This window comes from Colobus angolensis, unplaced genomic scaffold (assembly GCF_000951035.1).
Source record: "Colobus angolensis palliatus isolate OR3802 unplaced genomic scaffold, Cang.pa_1.0 Scaffold268, whole genome shotgun sequence".
In the NCBI taxonomy this organism is placed as follows: Eukaryota; Metazoa; Chordata; class Mammalia; order Primates; family Cercopithecidae; genus Colobus; species Colobus angolensis.
Window position 1 is genome coordinate 6,437,485 of NW_012115910.1, and position 23,910 is coordinate 6,461,394.

The 23,910-nt window shown below is 40.3% G+C and overlaps 1 protein-coding gene across 1 annotated transcript in view; it reads right to left on the reverse strand.

The window, feature by feature from the left end:
* Positions 1-23,910, reverse strand: part of ABCA13 (ATP-binding cassette, sub-family A (ABC1), member 13) — a 502,078-nt gene that overhangs the window by 176,186 nt on the left and 301,982 nt on the right. The window contains exons 45-48 of the mRNA XM_011947569.1: positions 22,336-22,405; positions 13,485-13,603; positions 10,474-10,561; positions 3,927-4,035 (exon numbers count right to left, since the gene is read on the reverse strand). Coding sequence (XP_011802959.1) covers positions 3,927-4,035; positions 10,474-10,561; positions 13,485-13,603; positions 22,336-22,405 — 386 coding nt within the window. The remainder of the gene's footprint in view (positions 1-3,926; positions 4,036-10,473; positions 10,562-13,484; positions 13,604-22,335; positions 22,406-23,910) is intronic.

A 23,910-nucleotide genomic window follows, 5' to 3' on the forward strand; every position in this document is an offset into this window, starting at 1 on the left:
AAAAAAAAAAAAAAAAAAAACGCTTTCAGAAGAGTGCAACCAGAATAGGAAGATGCGCAGACATAGACTGTCATCAAAAAGTTACACAAGGTCATCTGCGGTGGGCACATAGAATTGGATTTGTGTTTTGTTTTTGTATTTTTAGTATTTCACCCCAGTTGGACATTGCTGGGAAAAGTTAAAAGAAAGTGAGTGAGCAAGTCATGTAAATATAAGGGAGAGAAAATTCCAGAAAAGGTAACTGTGATGTGAAATGGGAGAACAGGTGGCATACTTAGGAGCAAGCAAAGAGTCAGGTGTGGCTAGAGTTGAAATTTCAGCAAGATTGCGATTAAGTGGTTTGAGATGAAGCAGGAGAGGCTGCAGGGCCCAGACCAGGGAGGACCTGCAGATCATAGGTAGGAATTGTTTCTTTCTTTTAAGAGATATAGGAAGCCAGAGGGGATGCTGTAATCTGACAGACACATTCCATGGGTGATGGTGGGCACTTATGCAGAGATGAGACTTTTGGGGTAGGGAGAAAGGGTGGCCCCAGAAAGCCACAAAATAAGCTGGTGAAAGCATCCAGGTAGGAGTGCATGGTACCATGGGCCAGGTGAGCAGTAGTAACATACTGAAAATGTGCGCATTCAGGATTTCAAGGGCAAAAGAGATAAGATTTGCTGATTTACCATGGAATATGCAGGACAAAATGCAATCAAGATTAGGATTTTGGCCTCAACTGACTTAAATTTCCTTGAGATTCTGAAAAAATATTATATGACATGTGACTAAGTTACTAATGTAAGCATAAAGAGGGGAAAAAAGTCTCTGATATGAAAATATATTCCATGCTTTTTTCATCCCTTACATGTACTCCCAAATTCATGTCTTTCCCCCAGGCTCTAGGCTGTACTTGCAAAACGCTCCTCATCATGCAAGGAAGTCTTGGCATCTTTTGCCCTCACTAAGTAGAGAACACCCCAACTGCAGTCATACTCATACAGGAGGAAATGATTTACCTTGGAGATTCACTTCTCAAACCACATCTATTTGGTCTAGGCCAGTACCAGCCTTTTGATACTTTAAAAACTGACTCCAGTTGAATCATTATAATATTCAGATTTACAATGAGTTTTAGGTTCAAAATCAGGGGTTCTGAAAAGCTGCAGATTTACTCAACAGAGAGAAAGGGCCAGCCTGGGTTTTAAGAAAGGCCACTTATCAAGTGGCCTGCATCAGGGTTCAGAAATCTCTAATATCAGAATGTGTACATCTGCTGAAACCTCATCAAAAACCATTGTGATGAGTAGTGTGATATATTGTCCGTGTAGTACAATGATCCATGCATTCACTTGTTATAGCCTGAATGTCCCCTGAGCCTGGTGCTGTGGGACTGCAGAGACCAACAGGGAGCAAAACACAACTTCTGCTTTCATGGGATTTATCGAAGCTCCATACTGGGGCAAGGTTTGTTTCACTATAATTATAAAGCTCATTGTTCTAGCTCTGTCCATTTCCCATAGGAACAAGGGATGTAATACAATATTTTCTTCAGAGCCCTGCTTGTGGGAGTTCTTTATCAATATTTTGATAATAACTCCCAACACACTCTCCTGTGGGGCTATGTATTGTATATTCCCAATTTATTGCACAAACCTTCCTTTCCCATGATGATGCATCAACAAGTCAAATTAGAATTTATCTGTTTAGTCTCGTTTTGAAAAAAACCTCTCTCTGCTTAATTCCTTCTACTTTAATTTTCCATTTCTGAAACACCATTGAACTAGCCCTCTGGAGGTCACCAGCAAAACCTCTGCATTCTCATTCTTCTGGATGACCCTGAAATATTTCATTTTTCCTGCCCATCTGTGTGAAATTCTGCCCCCAACTGGCCTTCGTGCCAAGATCTTCTTACCTCAAGAGATACAAAATTTTGTCCTCTTCCCTCTGTTCTACCCATAGCCCTCTTCTGTTCTGAGCCTGTGTCTGACCCATGCAGGATCTCACTTTACCAACACTTTTATCTATCATTTATTATTAAGGTTAGAACTTAGGTTACCTATGACTGCTCTAGTGAACTTTTCTCTCCAGTTTTCTGAATCCTACCGCACATTTTCATCTATATATGTGAACCCAACTAGCATCTCTGATCCTGCACAAATCACCTCACCCCTTCCTTGAAAACATATCTGCTCCCTGACATTTCTTATAATGTCATCAGTACTGAACTCTAAAATGCTCAGGTTTATATTTTAGCCTTTCTTAAAATGTTTTTTATTCCCATCCCTAGTGCCTCAATCTTTTCTCCCATCTGTCTGAAATTTATCATTTCTTTTTCCTCTGGATTCATCCTGGCCTTAACCTCAAAATTATAAGCAGGATCCTTCCAATAGGTCATTAAATTGCCACCAGTCTTCTTCTTTTAATCAGCGGCTTCCAGATCATTCTTCCTAACATATTACTTATATGATGTCATTCTTATTGTCACATATTGGAGAAGCCTGTCTGTTACTTACCAAACTCCATACTCTTCATCATGTCAACCAAAGGCAAGCGGCATTTTATCTTAAACAATCTTTCCGAAGTGATCAACAATTATCCCTCTATGTTCAGCTTTATGATGAGGTCAAACTGGACTCTTCCATATAAGCTGAATACACTATGATTGTTATTGCATTGCTAAGACCTGGAATGGCTTTCTGACCTCAGTCTAACTTCTGCTCATTGTTCAAGATCCAGTGTTAATGACTTCCCCTCTGTGAACCATGCTGTATTCATGCCCAGCAGAATGACGTCTCGGTTTGATGTCGTAGAAGAGCAAGAGTTTTTTATCAGCTAGAGCTAGAATCCAATCATGGCCCCATTATTACCTTGCTCAGATGTTTTCTGAAAATCAGTTTTCTAATCAGTAAAGTAGGCAAATATTGTCTATCTTACAAAATTGACATGAAAATTAGATAAGACCATGGATGTTAAATATCTAATGAAGTTCTTGATACATTTCAAAAATTTTACAAATGTTATTCTGCTGTCCCTACTCTGTATGACTATTATACTATTTTTATACTTCTCTTAGTCTTGTACATTTTTAACTTTTATATTACCTATTATCATTCCAAAATAATTACAGTACCACAAAATAATTAAATTTACTTTGTTAAAAAATTGGTGTAGAAGGAAAAATAAATATGGAAAAATAAAGTACGATTGAAATAAAGTGAGAGTATATTAGAAAAATGGTTTAGTGTTGATGTCTGTGTGAATTAATGTTTCAACAAATATATTTTGTCAATAAATTCTGGTGGACATGGTCTGTTGCTTATACTTCTTCTTTCCTTTCTTTAAAAAAGAAACCAAATTAAATTAACAAATTATAATTTATCCCACCCAAGTGAAATAAATAAACATTTACTTAAACCAATAAGTTAACTCTGGATACCAGAAATGGACCCGTGCCATTTACCAAAATAAGAAAGCATAGATAATGAATCAATGATCAACACAAATAATTGATGAACTGAGGGCTCAGCATAAATCAAAATGTGATGTCCATCTTCCCAATGATAAGGAAGAGGGACAGTCTGTATTCTCTATCACCGTATTCCATATAATATTGTCTTTAAAAGATAAAATTTTTCTTGCTTCTGTAAGATACTAAGTCACAGAATAAAATAATTTTAGGAGAGAACTCTCCAGTCACATTTTGTTTCCCTCATCCTACAGATGAGGTTACAGGTTCAAGAAAGTAAAGACATTCAATGACACACAAATAAAGGGAAAGAGAGCCTACAACTTTGTATTGTGTTTAGACATGGATTGGCTGCCAAGTAGAAACTTTCTCATTGCTCCTCACATTTCTATTCAGAACCTTTTCTGCTTCTTTCACTTTTAAAAACATTGTCTTTTGAAAGTAGTGAATTATAATGCATGAAAAATAACATTACCGTATTGTCGCCAGTCCACAGTAGGGGGTAGGTGCTTCCACAAAATAAGGTTGTTTAGATGATTTAAGTAGGAAGGTAGGGAATGAAAACCCTTCTGATTATACCACACCTAAAAAAAGAAAGATAATTTAATGGCTCTCACAAAATTAGTTCTTAAGTCTGTTTGTCAACTATTCTGGGATATAAGGAACATATGTGTCAATTAACTTCCAAGGCACCTGAGTGCAGGATTCAAAGTAATGTTCCTGCATAGCTGACAGTGAGCAGTCAATTCCAGTATGCTAATTTTATATTTATCTCAAGCATAGAATTTACAGCTAAAAATAGATAAATTTTCCCCAGAACAAATGTGAATGTTGCTCTATAATTATATTCTCACAAGAAAAAAGGAAGCAAAGCCTATCATTTTTTTTCTTTCTCAGTTAGTAAGCTAATGAAATTTGACCTGCAAATTAAAAGTGTGGAAGATGATCAGAAAAAAAAAATGATTACTTTCAAATTAATAACTGAGCATGGAACATTATTTCTCAAAATAAACTGAACAGAACATTTACTGAGCATGGAGAATAAAGTAGCATGCCTGTCAAGAGAAAGGTGAAAATAAGAGAAAGACAATGTTATTAAAGCTGGAATAAGAATCATCATGAGGCCGGGCGCGGTGGCTCAAGCCTGTAATCCCAGCACTTTGGGAGGCCGAGACGGGCGGATCACGAGGTCAGGAGATCGAGACCATCCTGGCTAACATGGTGAAACCCCGTCTCTACTAAAAAAATACAAAAAAACTAGCCGGGCGAGGTGGCGGGTGCCTGTAGTCCTAGCTACTCGGGAGGCTGAGGCAGGAGAATGGCGTGAACCCGGGAGGCGGAACTTGCAGTGAGCTGAGATCCGGCCACTGCACTCCAGCCTGGGCGACAGAGCGAGACTCCATCTCAAAAAAAAAAAAAAGAATCATCATGAAAAACACTAATCAAACCATCAGTATCTATATTTCAAAGTATCAATATTTTAATAAAAATGAAAATATATTATTAATTTGAAAAGCAAGTGAGTGTCTTCAAGAACTATGATGACTCCAACTGATGCATCTTGGTCTTTATTCAATTGACTGAACAGCTCATTTCTCTAGAAGAGTCTGCCTTTTGTGACAGATAGTCCACTTGGTAGAATTAGAACTGCACCACAGCAAGTTAAGGCTTGGAAGAACCTATTCAAGTTCTTGTAGTTTATGCAAACTTTGGACTAGATCTCAAATCCCTTCCAACTTGAGGGCTTCCAATCTATTTTCTTTCCACCCCTTCATGCTATAACTAATTATTTTTTAACCACAGTCTTGTGTGACAGCTATTATGTTCGTGGAAACAGTTAAGTAATAAAATATTGATCATATAGTTCAAAAACCAAAAACAGAAAAAACAAAAACAAAACCCTACGACACAAGACAACGTTCCCCAATTCTTTCTCAAATAACCTACCTCTTCAGGCAATTCAGAAAGCAGGCCTCATCTTTCACACCACTCGTTTTTAAATATCTTCTTAAGTTCACAGAGAAATCCTTGCCAATCATTTTTTTAAACCCCAAGGGGAAGAAGTGCAGCTTGAGACCCACTAATTACAGAACTGTGAGTGTTCAAGGCTATGCCTAAACAGATTGGGATTTTGTAACCAAAAAGAAAACAAAAAAAATAATCTAAAGCAACGTAGACACACAATTCTCCAAAGTAGGGTAAATTCCGAGTTCCTCTGATGGAAAAGTCAAAAGTGAACTGAAGGAGTTTATGTCATATATCAGAGGTATGTCCACGTCACCTACTCACACAGCTCTGTACGGTCACCCTCCGGGGTCTCACCCATGCCACCCTGCCCCCTCACACACACACACCTGCACAAGCACTAGCCAGATTTCTGGAAATGATAGAAGCTTAGGATTCTATTGAAGTTACGGGACAGGTTAATCTGGTAGAAAAGCCCACTGCCTGTGGAAAGTAGAACCTCCCACTAGCCCTGTCTGTGACCTCCTTCTCCCCCAAGTCTTGATTCCCTTAACTGTTCAAATGTAGGAAAAAAATAGAAGACACAATGATAGTCCCTGCCCTGAATTAAGGTTTTTTAGATTTTGTTTTGTTTTATTATTTTAATTTTTGTTTTAAAAGTAGAGTATTAAAAAAAAAACTTAAAAATGACACTACAGTACAGTACAGAAACAAAAGCAGAGCTTCTTTGACAGAATGGAGCTAGAAAGACAGGAGGCTGCCTGCTCAGCCTCCTTAGCTTCACCCTTTGTAGACTCTGAGACCTCTGTTTGTGTTTGTTTTTTTGTTTTTGTTTTTGTTTTTGTTTTTTGAGACAGAGTTTTGCTCTTGTTGCCCAGGCTGGAGTGCAACGGCGCAATCTCAGCTCACCACAACTTCTGCCTCCCAAGTTCAAGGGATTCTCTTGCCTTAGCCTCCCGAGTAGCTGGGATTACAGGCATGCGCCACCACACCCAGCTAATTTTGTATTCTCCATGTTGGTCAGGCTGGTCTCGAACTCCCAACCTCAGGTGATCTGCCCACCTTGGACTCCCAAAGTCCTGAGATTACAGGTGTGAGCCACTGCACCCGGCCAAAACTTCTGTTCATGATTGAATTAAGGGCCCTAGTTCTTCACCATCCCTGTATCCACATGCTTTCCTATATGACTTTCATGCCCTCCCATTCTGATGCTGTGCTTGACCATGTGACTTGCTATGGCCAATAGAACGTGGCACAAGCAGAGGTTTGAGAGACACGTGTATGTTCCTGAAGGCTCCCTTATGCCTCTGCTATCACCATGGGAGCATGGCCAGACTAATCTGCTGGAGGATCAGACGCAACAGTGGAGCTGAGACCTCCACTGTCATCCTAGCTGAAGCCAATAGCCAGCCAACCACACACATGTTCATTCCTGGCCAAGATCAGCCCAGCCAAGTCTGTAAATTAGCAAAACCTCACAGACCCATGAGCTAAATGAACGTCCATTGTGGAGGCCACTGAGCTTTGAAATTGTTGTTGTAGAGCATTATTGTAGCAATAGAATACCAACATAGTGATTTACACTCGAATGGGGTGTTACTGTACCAAAAACTGAAAATAGTTGGCGTTGCTTTTGAGAACAGCAAGTTGGGGGACAAAGAGACAATCAGAGAAGCCTGAAAATACATGATAAAATACTTAGGAATACTGGAGAAAAATAACAAAAAACAAACTGCTATAAATAGCTGAAAAAAGGACGATGCATATTGCAGTGTGAGAACAGTGGGTAATGTTATCACCTGTATTAACTTCAAAGATGGAAATGGTGCCCAATAAACATTTTGACCTGAGTATGGAGCTCTCTAGAGAGAATGTTGAAAGACATGGTCTCAGAAGAAAGATCAAGTCAAGGGTGCGATTGTAAGAACTTTGTTGAGATCTTCAAAGAATGATGCTGCTTAGAGACTCTCTCGGGGACACGGGCTTTTAGGAACCTAAAAGGTGTTGTCCCCTAGTATTCTGGCATTCCCCAAATGCCACTAATTAATTTTAGAGAGAGCAGCATATCTCAACAACATCGTGAGAGTAGCTTGTGGATCTCAGTTAGAAAACTAGAAAGCCTAGAGTGCTTTATAGGAAGCTGTATCAAGAAGGTACCCCAGGCTGGAATACAAGTAAAATGTAAATAGCTCTCTAAGAACCCAGCTGTCCACAGGCAGGAAGCAGGCTGAGAGTTACTCAAAAGGCATATTTTAAAGTATCTTCACACGCAGCCATGGAGGGCAACGGAAGGGAAAGCACCTCGCAGAGTAGAGTTAAGGGCCAATGCAGATGATGAACTGGGGAACATTCCCAGGACACAGAACCAGGGCCTGGCTAAGGAGCATCCCAAATTCCCCACAGCTAGTGGGGCCTGGCACCATCTGTTATGCACAGCCCACAGCAGCACAATCCCACAGACTCATGAGTGAAATGCATGTTTACTCTTGATGCTACTAACGGTTTGCAGTTGTTTGCTATATAGCATCATTTTGGCAATAAATGATTGATTTGCAGAGTTCCAAGGAACAGATTTTAAAATGTTCTGGAACTCCTGATCCGTTCCTTTATACACCGGCCTTTACTTGAGAAAGGTTTTGTAAATTCTTTAAGTAATAAATGCATACTTTGTGATGATCTTAAAGTTAGCATTCAGGACATAAAAGAGTTCAAAGAAAAAGCTTTTGTTTCTTTCTTTCTTTTTCTTTTTCTTTTTCTCCTAAGAATGGTTTTCTAAAACTAGGCTGTGTTCTGGAAATAAGCTGTGGGATTTCCTTCCCTACCAGTCCATAAGTCATGAAGTGATAAAGTCCAATAAATGAAATAGGAAATTAATCTTCTTTCAGGAACATATTATGACACCCCAGAACAGACCTTTCATCTCAGGAATAACAGCCCTTCAGAAAAGTAACTAAGTAGCTATAAGAAAAAAAAAAAAAAACTCAGTGGATATTCAAATACATTAAATTCTATGGGAGAACAGAATTATGCAAAAAAAAAAAAAAGGGAAAATGTGTTTGGTTTAACTGAAGTGTGTAAGTTCTAAAGAGTGTTTTGATTAAACAAGCTAAACACTCAAGATGTGAATGATAGAACTCATAAAGGTCGCACAAGAGACATTCTACAGGATAATGAACCATACATTAAGCCTATTCATATGCAAATTTTCCATGTTTTCCTTCAGAAGGACTATGAAACTCATATCATCTGTGTTGGTGAATGTAGCCTAAAGGCTGAAAGAAAAAGCTGGTCATTAATTACAGAAAAATAAATGCAATCATTTGATGCACTATCAGCCGCCAGCAGTTCTGGCGAGTATGTCAAATAATAGATTGCCCTTTACACCCCACAACGTTGAGTTCCTTGGCTTGCTGGAGAGGAGCTCCGTCTCCAAAGGGTCAAGTATAATTCACCTGCATGCTTGTGCCTGTCAAAGGACATGTAAATAACATTAAAAACTTCAGCAATCACCACTCAAACGTGTCAGTACAGAAGATTCATCTAAACAAAGACAAAAAAGTTACAGATGTGAGGGGAACACACAAATCCCCAGCCACTCATCACTGAACAAGAGATCTGTGCCTCAAACACTTCAAAGCAAAGACACAACCATCTCCTATGGATATGTAAGAAGGGTTTAGATTGGGATAGACTACAAAGTCGGAATATTTGTAGAGGAAATGAACAGATTCCTTCTGCTAATTAGGTGTATTTTCATAATGGCCACATAATATGTTCCAAAATATGTCAGCAAATATATTTTAAGTTATTTTTCTATCAAGTTATTAATGATGATATTTTCATATTGAGCTTTAAATCTTCATGCATGTGTGTTGCCTTGAGAAGGAAAAGAGATTTGAACAAACCTCAGCTGTTGGAGAGATTCCTGAATCGTCCACACTATGACTGAAAATTTTTCCCAGGGATTACACTGTAATGCATGACTGTTAAAATTTTGTTTAGGGATTACATTGTGAAGTATGACTGTCTCGTCAGGGATGACATTGTGAAGTACCTGTAAGAATTTTTATTTCGCTGAATAAACCTCCAACATGGGCTTATCTTTATCCCAATAAGCTTCTTCAGGTTCACATGAACCATGAAAGTCCCCACTACAGAAAAGACAGAGTGCCTTCCTGGGCTCATGGAGATTGTTCTTGTTCTCATAGTTCCACAATGGGTTCATGAGTAGACACAACATCCACACACTACAGAATGAAATGTCTATACTGATGTCCTAACAAGAACTCACACTCACTCTCCCACAGTGGACTTAACTTCCTCCCACAATCTACCCTTCTCCGATTTCTCTCTCAATCAAACACAATACTATTTCTCTAGTCATGGAGACTGAATGCTTTGAATCTTTCTGCTTTCCCCATTTTAACGTAGTGTTGACTTTTTTCCTTAAACAACAACAACTCACTGTTGGGTTCACCACTTCTCTATTCCTACTAATGGATCAAGGCATCTTTCCTCTATCCCAGTCCCCATTCTCTCACATCTGAAGAATCCCCCCACCTAGCCTCTCTAATTCCAAGGGGACCTTTCCTAATTCACAGGAATAGTCCTGGCAGGGCTTGAAAATCCAGGACTCCTAAGAGTAGCTCTGTGTAACTACTGCTTTCTTTGTGTCATCTCCAGGCCTATTTATACAGCCTTCTGGAAGATAAGGCATTTACATGAATGGAAGAACTCCTTGGCCAGCAAAGAAACTAGTGATATTTCCAATTATCACAACTATGGATACTTTAAAAATAGATTTTTCCCTCCACTTTATATTTACTAGGTGAAGTCTTGTCTTAACAAAAAGCAAAAACCTATTTCCTCTATTTCTAATAAAAAACAAGTCATTTTTTTTTCAAGACAATGTTTACATTTAATTTTTCTTAATGCTTAGTAACAAATGCTGGGATTTAATCTGGTCCTTCCCAACCCTGTGCTCAAAAATATATTTGAATGTTGAGTTTTCCTAAATACTTTCTAAAACAGGAAAAAAATAAAAAGAATACGATTACCTTTGCCAGAGTTTGGGTTTTTGATATGTTTGCATTTGCACCTCCAGCTTCACTGGGGATTTGTACTCCAAAAGACCAACCTCCAAGCCTGTTAACAATGAACATTGTGTTAGTGCTTCAACCACAGAACACCAGGACTGCTAACCAGAGGGTGTTCATTACTAACCCCACCAGGTACAGCAGTCTTAGGACAGTAGTCAGCTGAGCATCTGTGATCTGTGACATGAACACACAAGCAGAGGCACTGTGCTAATGGAAGTTGCCTGGCTCTCAAGCCAGGCAAAATGGAAGGCACTGATAATTGAGAAGGTCTGGATAAGGCTGACCACATTAGAAAGTGTACTTGTCACACGTAACTGTCTTGTGAGGAAATACATGCCGTGTAACAGATAGGGCTTGATCATCACCAATTATTTTAATTAATGGTCATTCCCTCTACAAAACCACTATTCAGACTTTCTTGGGCTACGAGTGGTGGCTCACGCCTGTAATCCCAGCATGTTGGGAGGCCAAGGCAAGTGGATCACCTGAGGAAAGGAGTTCGAGACCAGCCTGGCCAACATGGTGAAACCCTGTCTTTTTCTGTATTTTGTAAAAATACAAAAAAAAAAAAAAATAGCTGGGCATGGTGGCAGGCACCTGTAATCCCAGCTACTCAAGAGACTGAGGCAAGAGAATCGTTTGAACCCAGGAGGTGGAGGTTACAGTGGACATCATGCCATTGCACTCCAGTCTAGGCAACAGAGCAAGTCTCTATCTCTAAGAAAAAAAAAAAAAGAAAAACGAAAAGAATTTCTTTTTTTTTTTTTTTTGAGTCGGAGTCTCACTCTGTCGCCCAGGCTGGAGTGCAGTGGCCAGATCTCAGCTCACTGCAAGCTCCGCCTCCCGGGTTCATACCATTCTCCTGCCTCCGCCTCCTGAGCAGCTGGGACTACAGGTGCCCACCACCTCACCCGGCTAGTTTTTTGTATTTTTTAGTAGAGACGGGGTTTCACCATGTTAGCCAGGATGGTCTCGATCTCCTGACCTCGTGATCTGCCCATCTCGGCCTCCCAAAGGGCTGGGATTACAGGCTTGAGCCACTGCTCCCGGCCTAAAGAATTTCTTAATAGTGATCATAATCTTTTGAGGCATTTCTGGTTTGTCTTCCCTACTCTATTTCTTTAATCTTCCACTCAAATCTTGCCTGGTTCAGGAAGGCATTCCAGATAATTTCAGGTGGGTTAGATGTTCCTGGTCTTTTGAGTTCCCACAATACCCTACATTTCCATCCATTGTTATCAATTACCACATGGGATTTTATCATCTATTTGCCAGTTTATCTTTATGCAGCTCTGTGAATTTTTCCTGGGTGGGAGTTACATCTTTTTTTTTCTTTTTAATATCTCCATGAGTTGCACATTATCTTGTATCTATTAAACTTCAAAAAAATAGTTAACATTTAAAAAATATAATGTTAACTATTATATAAATAAATTTTGTCTTCCACTCACTAGATAAAAGGAGACTGAAGAATAGTCTTGTCTTCTATCATAGTGTTCTACTCTCAGCAAAAATTCAGGCAAAGGAATAAGTACGCATTCCCAACTGGCTCAATTGAATACATTCATTCATTCAATAGATACTGACTGAACATTTTTGATGTGCCAGATAATATTCTACGTTCTGGGCACACAAGCTCCTACCTTCAAAAAGCTAACCATCAGCTCACGCCTGTAATCCTAGCACTTTGGGAGCCCGAGGTGGGAGGATCACCTGAGGTCAGGAGTTCGAGAACAGCCTGAGCAATATGGTGAAACCCCGTCTCTACTAAAAATACAAAAAAACTTAGCCAAGTGTGGTGGCAGGCTCCTGTAGACCTAGCTACTCTGGAGGCTGAGGCATCAGAATCGTTTGAACCTGGGAGGTGGAGCTTTCAGTGAGTCAAGATCGTGCCACTGCACTCCAGCCTGGGTGACAGAGTGAGACTCCATTTCGGGAAATAAAAAAAGCTAACCATCAGAGTTAGAACAGAAAACCAGAGATTCTAGTGTATGTTGAAAGATATTAAGAGGTGGAGCGGCAGGGCGCGGTGGCTTAAGCCTGTAATCCCAGCATTTTGGGAGGCCGAGACGGGCGGATCACGAGGTCAGGAGATCGAAACCATCCTGGCTCACACGGTGAAATACCGTCTCTACTAAAAAAAAAAGTTGAAAAACTAGCCAGGCAAGGTGGCAGGCGCCTGTAGTCCCAGCTACTCGGGAGGCTGAGGCAGGAGAATGGCATGAACCCGGGAGGCTGAGCTTGCAGTGAGCTGAGATCATGCCACTGCACTCCAGCCTGGGCGACGGAGGGAGACTCTGTCTCAAAAAAAAAAAAAAGAGGTGGAGCAGCAGAAGAGAGGCAGGCAAACCCCAGCGGGGCAGGTAGAGGGCAGTAGGGAGTCCCAGACAATAAGGTCAGCCTATGGGATGCCTTCATACATGAAGCAATACAATACATTTGGGGGACATGGGAAAATTACAGTGGGCAGATGTTATTAAGATTCAAAGCAATGAGAAACACTCACTGCTGATCTCCCTCATCTGGATTCACCCCCTTAGTCTCAAGGAAATTCAACACAATACAAAAGGTTTCTCTAAAATTGCCCAAGAGAAATTTCAAGATGCTAGTTGTACCCAGGTTCCCACATTGAATGCTGCATAATAGAGATAATTCTAAAGTAAGGCCTTGCTTTCATTATGCTGTAAACTTATCTACTCTTATCCCCTAAAGCAGTAAAACTGCTTCCGGCTCTGGTGCTTCTGCCATTGACAAATCTCAACTGATAGGATTTCCCCCCAGCACTTAAAAGAGTGAAAGTCAGCAGTAAGGAATCTTATTAAGGTCCATGGCATCTATTTGGAATTTTTATGAGCACCAAGGTCAGTCTTAGATTTTTGAGTTTTGAAGAACATTGGCATTTAAAACAATAAGTTTTCCATAGTAATGCAAATACAATAGAAAAGACCCAGCAAGAGATTTGAACACACCTTGGTTTTTCAGATGGCGCCAGCAAGTACTCCTCCACATTGAAGCCTGAGAGATTCAACAGTGTGTGGCCCAGGTGGTTGGTCAGGTAGGGAGCACTGGAACTTCTATTTGGACACTTCTGAAACTGTTTTCAAAAAGAAAAAACAAAAACTTTTTTATAACTCACAAACCGGTTCACTGACAGTACTCGAAACTACAGGTGACTTTTCTCTAGCTTTCAATTTTTAATAAATTATCTGTAGCATTTTATATGTTCTGATTTCTAAAATCTCTTTCAGAGTCACATATATTTGAGAATTAAGCCAGAATACCACTGTGACTTTTGCAGTCAATTATATCTGAGAACTTCAAATCCTTTTCTGTATGTAAGTTTGGGCAGATTTACAAAAACTAAAAAGGAAAAAAAAAATGTTTTCACTGGGGCGATCTTGCATTTGACGAACCTGAAAGAGAGTCAGAGACAACTAGTGGGAGGAAGATAAGCAGGATAACTCAAAGGCGTGTGTCTCTTTCATAAGGGTCTAAAGTAGAAATGAAACAGCTTTTCTCCAGCGACTCACCAGCATGCCAACAACACCAGCTCTGCATCACGGAATAATCACATAACAAGGTAGGAGGCAGGGGTCAACACAACACAAAACCTAGGCCACGGGAGGCTGCTCAGTGATGTGCTCTGCTCTGCCACAGAACGGCTTTGGAGTTAATGTGCTTTGTTTCCATTTCTCAAACACTTTCAGAAAAGATGATATATTAAAATAGGAAACGACTCTGTCTCTGAATCTTTTGTTATCAAGATGCCAGGGGTTTGGTCTTGCTGCACAGAAAGCCAATCACTGAGACCATGAGTGTTGCCAGGGAGGAAGCCTTTAACTGAGTTCTGCAGCTGAGGAGAATGAAAAAGTCTCAAATCCATGTCCTCAACTATCTAAAACTGGTGGGGATTATATGGAGAGGAAAACGGGAAAACAGGAATGATGGAGGGGTAAGGAAGCAATCATGATGCATGAGGCGTCTGGAGTCTCATTTTCTGAATTCAGGGATCTAATATATTTCAGTCCCTTGCCTGAGGATCAGTTTCTTGAGGAAGAAACTCGGGTGGTGAAACAAACATAAGTTTCAAGTTTTAAGACCAGGGAGGGTCCATTTCTATGTTTATTCAAAAATCCATAAATATTACTTCTAAGATACATTTGGGCCAGTTTCACATTCATTACAGCTTTGGAAGCTCGTCTGCTTATTTGCAAAATGAAAATGAAAACAGGCTTACCTAAATGCTTGGATTTGCTGTTAGGTTCAGATACACAGGAAAGAACTACAGCAAAGTAAGAAGGGTGACATACATTTAAGATACTACTTTCAGGGTCTTGAAAGAAAGGCTTGAGGAAAGATATGAAAAAGAATAATAATTGTTGTACATCATAATTCAGCAAAACTCTCACTTATTTGTGGAATCTAACAAAGTCAAACTCATAGGAACACAGAGTAAAATGGTGATTGGCAGAGAGGATGTTGGTCAACGGATACAAAATTTCAGCTAAACAGGAGGCAAAAGTACAAGAGATCTATTGTACAACATGATGACTACAATTAGTAACAATGTATTGTACCTTGAAAATTGCTGAAAGAGCCAGTTGAGGTGGCTCACACCTGTAATCCCAGCACATTGGGATTACATTCCTGAGTTTGAGACCAGCCTAGGCAACATGATGAAACCCCATCTCTAATAAAAATACAAAAATTAGCAGTCTGTGGTAGCACGATCCTGTGGTCCCAGCTACTCAGGAGGCTGAGGCAGGAGAATGTCTTGAACCTGAGAGGCAGAGGTTGCAGTGAGCCAAGGTGGCACCACTGCACTGCAGCCTGGGCCACAGAGCGAGACTGTCTCAAAAAAACGAACAAAGAAAATTGCTAAAAGAGTAGATTTTAACTTTGGGAGGCCAAGGCAGGCAGATCACAAGGTCAGGAGAACGAGACCATCCTGGCTAACATGGTTAAACCCCATCTCTACTAAAAATACAAAAAAATTAGCCAGGCGTGATGGCGGGTGCCTGTAGTCCCAGCTACTCGGGAGACTGAGGCAGGAGAATGGCTTGAAGCCAGGAGGTGGAGCTTGCAGTGAGCCAAGATTGCACCACTGCATTCCAGCCTGGGCGACAGAGCGAGACTCTGTCTCAAAAAAAAAAAAAAAAAAAAAAAAAAAAAAGTAGATTTTTAGTATCCTCAACACACACAAACACACGCACACAAATAGTAATGTTGGGGTCAGGAAACAATACCCCAAAATATGGTGTTTTCACATGCTGAGCTGAAGAAGTTTCAAGATATCTCTGACCTCCCTCCTATCCACCATCTCTCCCAAAGCACAGGATGAAGTTGAAATTCTTTACCTACCTGAGATCTAGACCCACCAAGGAGAATGTTTTATTTCTTCTCCTCCCTGTAAGACCAAGAATGTAACCAAACCTAAACAGATAATGTCTGTTCCCAGATCGATTTATTCTTTATTGTAATCTTTTATTGTCCCAGTACAGAATTCGTCTTCTCCCTCCATGATCTGATTTGCCAGGACCCAAGGCCCTATACTTTCTGTAAACTTGAGATGATACATAAACGTCTGAACTTCATTGCGGGATAGATAAAAATTCTGCAATTCTCCCCCTGTGCATTTTAAAAGAATTCATATGCCTTTTCTCCAATTAATCTGCCTTTTATGAGTTGAATTTTTAGCAAAACTACAGAGGATGAAGGGCAAGTTTTCCTGTGCCCCTGCAATATGTACATGAGGTAATGCATATATTAAATAGCTGGATTTAGCCATTCCATAATGGGTGCATGTGCGTGTATGAGAGAGAGATTTTATATATATGTGTGTGTGTGTGTGTGTGTGTGTGTGTGTGTGTGTGTGTGTTTATATATATATTTTATATATAAATATATAAAAATCATGATATATGTATATATCATATCATTTTATATATAATAGATATAATATCATCATATATGGTATGATGTAACCACAAATATAGATAACTTCTGCTTCTCAATTAAAATAAATAAATAAATCAGCCAAACTTGATGAACATAACAACCGTTGAAGTTTCCCTACCTCTAGCTTTCCTCTCTCCAACTCACTTTACCACCCCCATACCTATCAAGATACACCCTTCAAAATGGTGTTTTCAGTTAGATGATTTTCTTGCTAAAAATAATTCCAATTCTTATCAAGAATTCAGGTCTACTAGAAAATGTCCTCGGTCTCATTGTAACCATTATCTGTGTAGGTGTCCCCAAATACACCCTCTGTATTAAGCTGAATATTGACCTCCCCGCCCCCCACCAAAATATCAGGCCCCCATCTCTGGACTCTTTAAGTGCTACTTAGTATCTTGATGATGTTATTAAGTTACAGATCTTGAGTCCAGAAGATTATCCTGGATTGTGACAGTTCGCCCTCATGCAGTCACCTTGTAACTGAGCTGCTTAGCAGTTTAGCCTCAAACCTCATTTTAAAATGTTTTATCCTTTCCCTCTTCCTCTTTCCCCTCCCCAGTTTCAAGATGTAGCTCTGAGATAAACTTTACAGCCTCGAAATGTTTTCTTTCTCTTTCCTTTCCCACTTCATGTCCCCATGCCTTATGCACATTTATTTATCTAGATGCTTGTTAAGCACATGCGGTGCTCACTTATCCGGTCATATAATTCCTTAAAAGTTTCGGGGGACTAGACACCTCTGAAAATCTGTCCCCAACAAAAGATTACTTCAAGGCTGGAACTCATTCCCAGCTGAAGACTGACTATAAGATTGACTGTGATTAGTTTGTAACCTGGCAGGATCCACGATGGAGTCAGCCTCTTCATCAAATGAAACAATAATTCAAGATGAGTCATTGGAGTAAGTAATCCCTCTTGGGACCTCCTAGCTCCCCCTCTCCCCAATCCCCAACCTACCACCCCTGCCTCTTCCGCATTCCAAACCCTTTCTTTAAAAAACCCTGTGTTCCCTCCACAGATTACAGCAGAATTGCTGTAATTTCTGCTCTTCCCATTGCTGGCAGAGATAATCAAGTCTTGCTTACTTTTAATCAGCTTGTTGTTATTTTGGCCTCTTTCTACAAGCAGTGAGCAGCCAGGCCCTTTTGCTGGTTACAATCTGTGCCACTGTTGAGAGGGAGACAGAGGAGAACTAGACAGGGAAAGAAGGGGAGGAGGCACTGTGACAATGGAGATAGAGGTATGTGTAATGTCACCAGAGGCCAAGGAAGACCAGAAGCAAGAGAAGCTGGAGGAGGAAAAGGACAGATTGTCCTCAAGAGTCTTCAGACACCTTAATTTCACTCCAGTGACACTGACTTCAGACTTCCAGCCTCCAGAACCGTGTGAGAATAAACTCATGTTTTCTTAAGTCACCAACTGTGTGATAATTTATTACCTCAGCGACAAGAAACAAATCTGCCCTCCACCTATTCTGTATAAAGCCACATTCACTCCTGATGACATGTTTTGGGTCATAGTGTTGTTATCCATGGGAGCTCAGGCCCTGAAAATCCCTGTTTGTTCTTTAGAGTTAGCTCAATTCCTGTTCCCCTTTGAGGCTTTTCTAATGGTGTCTCTTCCAAATCGTTTTCATCCTCAGAAGAACTAACCATGGAACTTTTTTGTAGGTTTGGAGAGAGCCACAGCATATTTGATAAAACATGAGGAAATCAGTCAGGCACGGTAGCTCATACCTGCAATCCCAGCACTTTGGGAGGCCGAGGCAGGTGGATCACAAGGTCAGGAGTTCGAGACCAGCCTGGCCAAGATGGTGAAACCCCATCTCTTCTAAAAATACAAAAATTAGCTGGGAGCGGTGGCACATGCCTGTAATCCCAGCTACTCAGGAGGCTGAGGCAGAAGAATCACTTGAACCCAGGAGGCGGAGGAGGCAGTGAGTCCAGATCATGCCACTGCCCTCTAGCCTGGGTGACAGAGTGAGACTCTGCCAGAAAAAAAACAAGAGGAAATTGACATGCCCTTGCAGACCCAGGGCTTCCAGATAGCACACATGTATTTAAGGGGAGAGAAATATTTTTTCGTTCTGGCAAAACACAGTCAGCTTGGCTCAACATGAACACTAAAGACCAGAGAACTAGCCATGGGTATATAGGCCTTCCTTCCACACATCTTTGTGTACATCTCCTTTGAGCCAACCCTGAAGAGTAACCACACCCATTGCTTAGGACTTGCATTAATTCCACCTCAACTCCTTCTCTCCTGAGGTTCTCTGATTTCTAACGTGTGGTCCAGTATTTCTCAAAGTGCATCCCGAAACACACTGGTACCACAAAAGGGAAGGACTCTTCAGTCAAATTTGCAGAAAATGCTGCATCTACTCCACTGTCAATTCAAGGACAATTTCATTATCTCCAAATAGCTTCTTACAAGAGCTGTGGCAAAGATACCTGCTTAATACTGCTTTATCCAACATTTGTGAAACTTACTTGACTATGGAACTCTTTCATGTAAAATGTTTTTTTCTCACATATTACTGAAATCTCACAGTTCATGTGAGATGAAGTGAATTTAGGAACATAAACACCAATCATTCTGATATTAACTCAGTCTAATCCCAATAGACCTTAGGTAGCTGGTGGTACTAAAAGCTACTAGTATAACAGAATGATCAAATCAAGCCTAGAGAAAAAGAGCGTGGTGTAAAAAATTAGAGATCTCATGAGCGTTGAGGCATAGAAAACAATCTCCCAAAACATGATGCTTGTGCATGCTGGGCATTTCTATCAATTGAAAGGCCTCAGAAATAAGCCTCAGAATCAAGGTCCCTGGAACCTTGTCGTGTCCCTCCTCCATTCCAATTCTCTTTGGAATTTCCACATCTGACCAAAAAACTCCTTACCAAAGGAAACACATAGGTCCTCAATCCCCTCCCTGAAATCTCATTATCTATTTCAGAAAAGAAGAGTAAAGAATGCAACGATTCTTGGATGGACTTTTTCACAAAATAATGCCTTACTTTTGGGCTCACTCAAATTCCAGGAGAATCATCTACAAGTTAACTTCTGTCTCCCTGGCCCATTCTTTCTCTATAACAACCATTTTCTGCCCCTCAAAAGAATTATCCACACTTCCCATCTCCTCCTTCCCCTATGAAAAGGGTATAGAAATTTCTATACCTCTTCGGGGGTTTGAGGTAATTACTCTATGATATGATCCTCTCATGCACATTAACACGTTTGTATGGTATTTCCCAGTTAACCTGCCTTTTGTCAATTGATTTTCAGTGAAGTTTCTGAGGGTGAAAGGCAAATTTTCCCTTTGCCCCTAAAGTGAATAAATGGAAAAACAAGTCCAGGTAAAAAAACAATAATCATGTCTGAAAAAAAAAAAAAGATAACTGATCACTGTGAAGGATCACCAAATGTCAAATGTAGCTGAGTTTATTGACAGCTGAGGCCAAGAGGGAAACATGGAGAGTTCCATTAGCTCTTCCACAATCAACCAACACTGTTGAGTGTTCACTAAGGGTGCTGTGTCATTATCCCACTTACATGTGTATCTTTAGTCTAAGAGAAGAAAGCAGACTAGTTACTCCAAAAGCAAGCTTTCTAAAATCTCTAGAAAAAAGACAAACAAAAAGGCTTTTTATCTGAAGAATGTGAGCTCCCTTTAAATAATCAGGCCCAGAGAGGCACTGGACTGAGACAGCAGTCACACTCCACCCCATCCCCCTTGAGCTAAGCAATCATTTCTAAGCAGCTCACTATATGGACCCCAGGCTGAGTGCCACCACCAGAGCTATAAAGTAACTTAACAATGCCAATGAGAATCCCTGACAAACAACTTTTGTAATCACCCACTCTCCTGATTAATTCTTTTTTCTTTAATAAATTATGAGAGAGAAGGAAGGGAGAAACTGGCTAGGCAGATAGTTAGGGCAAGGTCCTCAGTGGCATTTATTTTCTAACAAAGAGCAGCCTGAAAGCTCGGGCTGCAAACATAGATACAGAGATGAATTCCCGCACAGAAAGGGGCCTCCCGTGTAGTCAGCAAGTTTCACTGACGTACAGTGGGCCCCAGTGAGCACATTCCTTTCCTTGTTGGACATACTCACATAAGGAAGCTTACACAGGGGGCTTGCTTGGAACATGGCTGCAACACTAGAGAAAAGAAGAGCTACCCTCGGCCAGGCACATCCACCTTGAAGGGTAATATTGTTTGGCTCTGTGTCCCCACCCAAATGTCATCTTGATTTGTACTCCCACATGTTGTGAGAGGGACCCCAATGGGAGATAACTGAATATGGGGGTGGTTTCCTCCTTGCTGTTCCCATGGTAGGGAATAAGTCCCATGAGATCTGATGGTCTGATAGGGGAAACCCATTTCCCTTGGTTCTCATTCTCTCTCTTAACTGCTACCATGTAAGAAGTGCCTTTCGTCTTCCGCCGTGATTGTGAGGCCTCGTTAGCCATGTAGAGCTGTAAGTTCAGTAAACCTCTTTCTTTTGTTAATTGCCCAGTCTCGGGTATGCCTTTCTCAGCAGCATGCAAATGGATTAATGAAAAGGGTTCTGCCCCTGATTCATGCACAGTAGGAGGAGATAAGCAATATGGAGTAACTTAGGTTAAGGATCTGCCTGTGCACTAAACAGATGGGGTGGGGACTGCCGGGGATTCGCGTCTTATGGAAATGAAACACCTCGTTCTAACCAGTTTTTTGAGCCCTATATAAATGGAGCACCCTTCCCCACTCGCTTTTTTATTAAAACCCTTGCACTTCACTGTAAAATGACAACGCTTTTTTTGAGATCCCTCTCTGCAGCAGAGAGTTTTTTCTCTTCCTTTCACTTACTACATTTCTGCTCTAAGCTCACTCTTGGTGTGTCCATATCCTTGATTTCCTTGGCCATGAGACAAAGAACTTCAGTTGACACCCTAGACAAAAAGGCCATTTCACCTGAGCTTCCTTTTTGTCCTCGGGAGCACTTCCAAAGATAACTTGGAAGTGTGTCCCACCTAGCTGTCCTCAACTTTGGCTCAAATAAACTCTCTACCTATATTAATTTGTCTCAGTTTCTTCCCTTAGGTTGACAGCTATTAAGGAGAACTGCATCTCATGAGCCACTAAATAGGAAAGCCCTGTAAACGTGTTCTCCAAGTGGCCATTTCCATTATAGATGCTCAGTTAACTTCAATGTATTTTTTCTTTTCCCTTTTTCTTATAAATTAGACCTGCCTTCATACTTGCTTATTGATTGTGGCTAGCAGGTCTATGCCTTTTATTAATTAGAGTCTGAGATTTTCTTTGAGATGAGTTCCAATTAGTTTTCCAAATAAATTTCAATTTATTCTCCTTCACAGATTAGACAGTGAGGTCTCTCACCTTAATCACCTTAATAGGAAGGCACACCTACTTCCACATGTTTTTGTATGAATCAACCATAGTCAGAGAGCTAAGGAGCATCTTAGCTGTTAATATCTAGACCAAATAAAAATACGGCAAGAGCCTTAAGATCATGCTGCCTTGAAATTTAGAAAAATTTCCTTCCATAGGGCAATTCTAGCTTCTTTATCATTACTTGAAGAATATTCATTTTCTCAATGAATGCCAGGGGAATGTTAATGACCAAAGGCAGCAGGCAATGAAGGAGAGGGGCACTGTCAATCTTTACAGCATCTGTGTTCTATAAATATTCACTTTATGTGATGAAACTTTCCCCCAGAAACAGCTAATCCAGGAAACCAAAAAGTCATAGAGACATAGGTACAAATATGAACATTTTTATAGATGGAGTAAACTCATTTTTTTCACTTGAATTTTAGATTTAAAAGGATCAAAAATGCTGCAGAGACCTACCAGGCAGCCACATGAATCCTGGAATTCTAGGTGAGAAAAGGGATGTGTGTGCCAGCATGAAGAATTCATCCTAAAACACAAAGGAGAGAATTAGAGCGGTCTTTTAGATTTACAAAGCCATTGTATTTCTGTAAAGGAGAGTTCCATCAGACTAGAACAGAGTTCACAAGATAATCATCTCCTACTGCCAAGAAGGCAGAGCTCTTACATTTGTTTTCACAGCTTGAGCTGTTAATCTGATGACAATGTTTTATTACAACGCCAGAATTTCCATTATATTACATGGGGCTCACTTGTCTCACTGTACTGAGTGTATCACAGGGCTCCCTAGGACTTTCACGGCGGGGCTAGGGCTCCTGGTGGAACCTGAAGCTAGGCTTCCAGTCTCATAACCAGGTACCAAGTAGCAATTAATAAACAGCAAGACGCTAATTCCTTTTTGTGGCATGGCACAGTAATTTAATCATCACTTAAGGAAAAACAATTTTTAAATTTCCCCTTTAAACCTTTCTGATTAAACTTTCTGTTGCAGAAACATAATGCAACGGAAACAGTTATGAAAACCATTTGTAGCAGTGGTTCAGAAACACATTTGGATCCACAGTTTCCTTATTGTTTCTATTTCCTTATGAGTCCCATACTTTAAAATATTTGTTCTGGCATTTGTAAATCAAAATTTGTTTTAATAATGATAATTATTCTTAATTACTCAAAAATTGGAAAAGATATTTTTACCACCATCCTTACTAGCCCTGCTTTTCAGAAGATGTGGGGTCCAGAGAGGTGAAGCAGCTGTCGAGATCCCAGCTCTATGCAAAATGTGTGCTGCTCTAATGAGAAAGCCAGTATGATAACACCAATTAAAGAAAGCCCGGCCCAGTGAAAAGAAATTTGCCATTTCTATTAACCAGGTTAGCAAAGTACAATGTCTATGTAATTTTTGAAGCAACAAAAATAATGTAAAGATTTCTCCACACTACTTTCTTGGCTGACTAGCTTATAGGGACTCCAGTGTGAAACCTAAGAGTTTACATGGAAATAACACCTAAGGGAGTTATGTATTTAATCAGAGTACTGTATCTGATATGTACTTTAAAAAAATAATTCCATTTATACTTCTGAAACTCAGCAGGCCTTTCTTTTTCAGATGCCTTAGATGATGGTTAACAAGTGTTTATAATTTAATATACGACTTCAAAATGTCAGTCCTCTTTTTCTCTTCCAAATCCTCCCTTATTCTTCTCCTAGCTCCCTTTTATAGAGTAAAACTACGTGTCCATGAGAGGTACACAATGGCCCATGACAGGTAGTTTTTTGAGCACTTCTCAGCCTCCAACAACTTTTGTGTTCCAACAGATTCACTAAGAAGCTGTGTGAATGTCCATAAAAGGGAGAGACAGAGGGGATGATCTATGAGAAATCAGATGTTTCTACATAATCTTTCTGTTAAAGTTTAGGAATCTAAAAATAAACTTTGACTTAGCAAAGCATTTCCCTAAAGTGGCCTACAAGACACAGCTGCAGAGAGGCTGCTGGAGCCCAGTCATTTGGTCCTTCAGGTTTGGACACACTGCG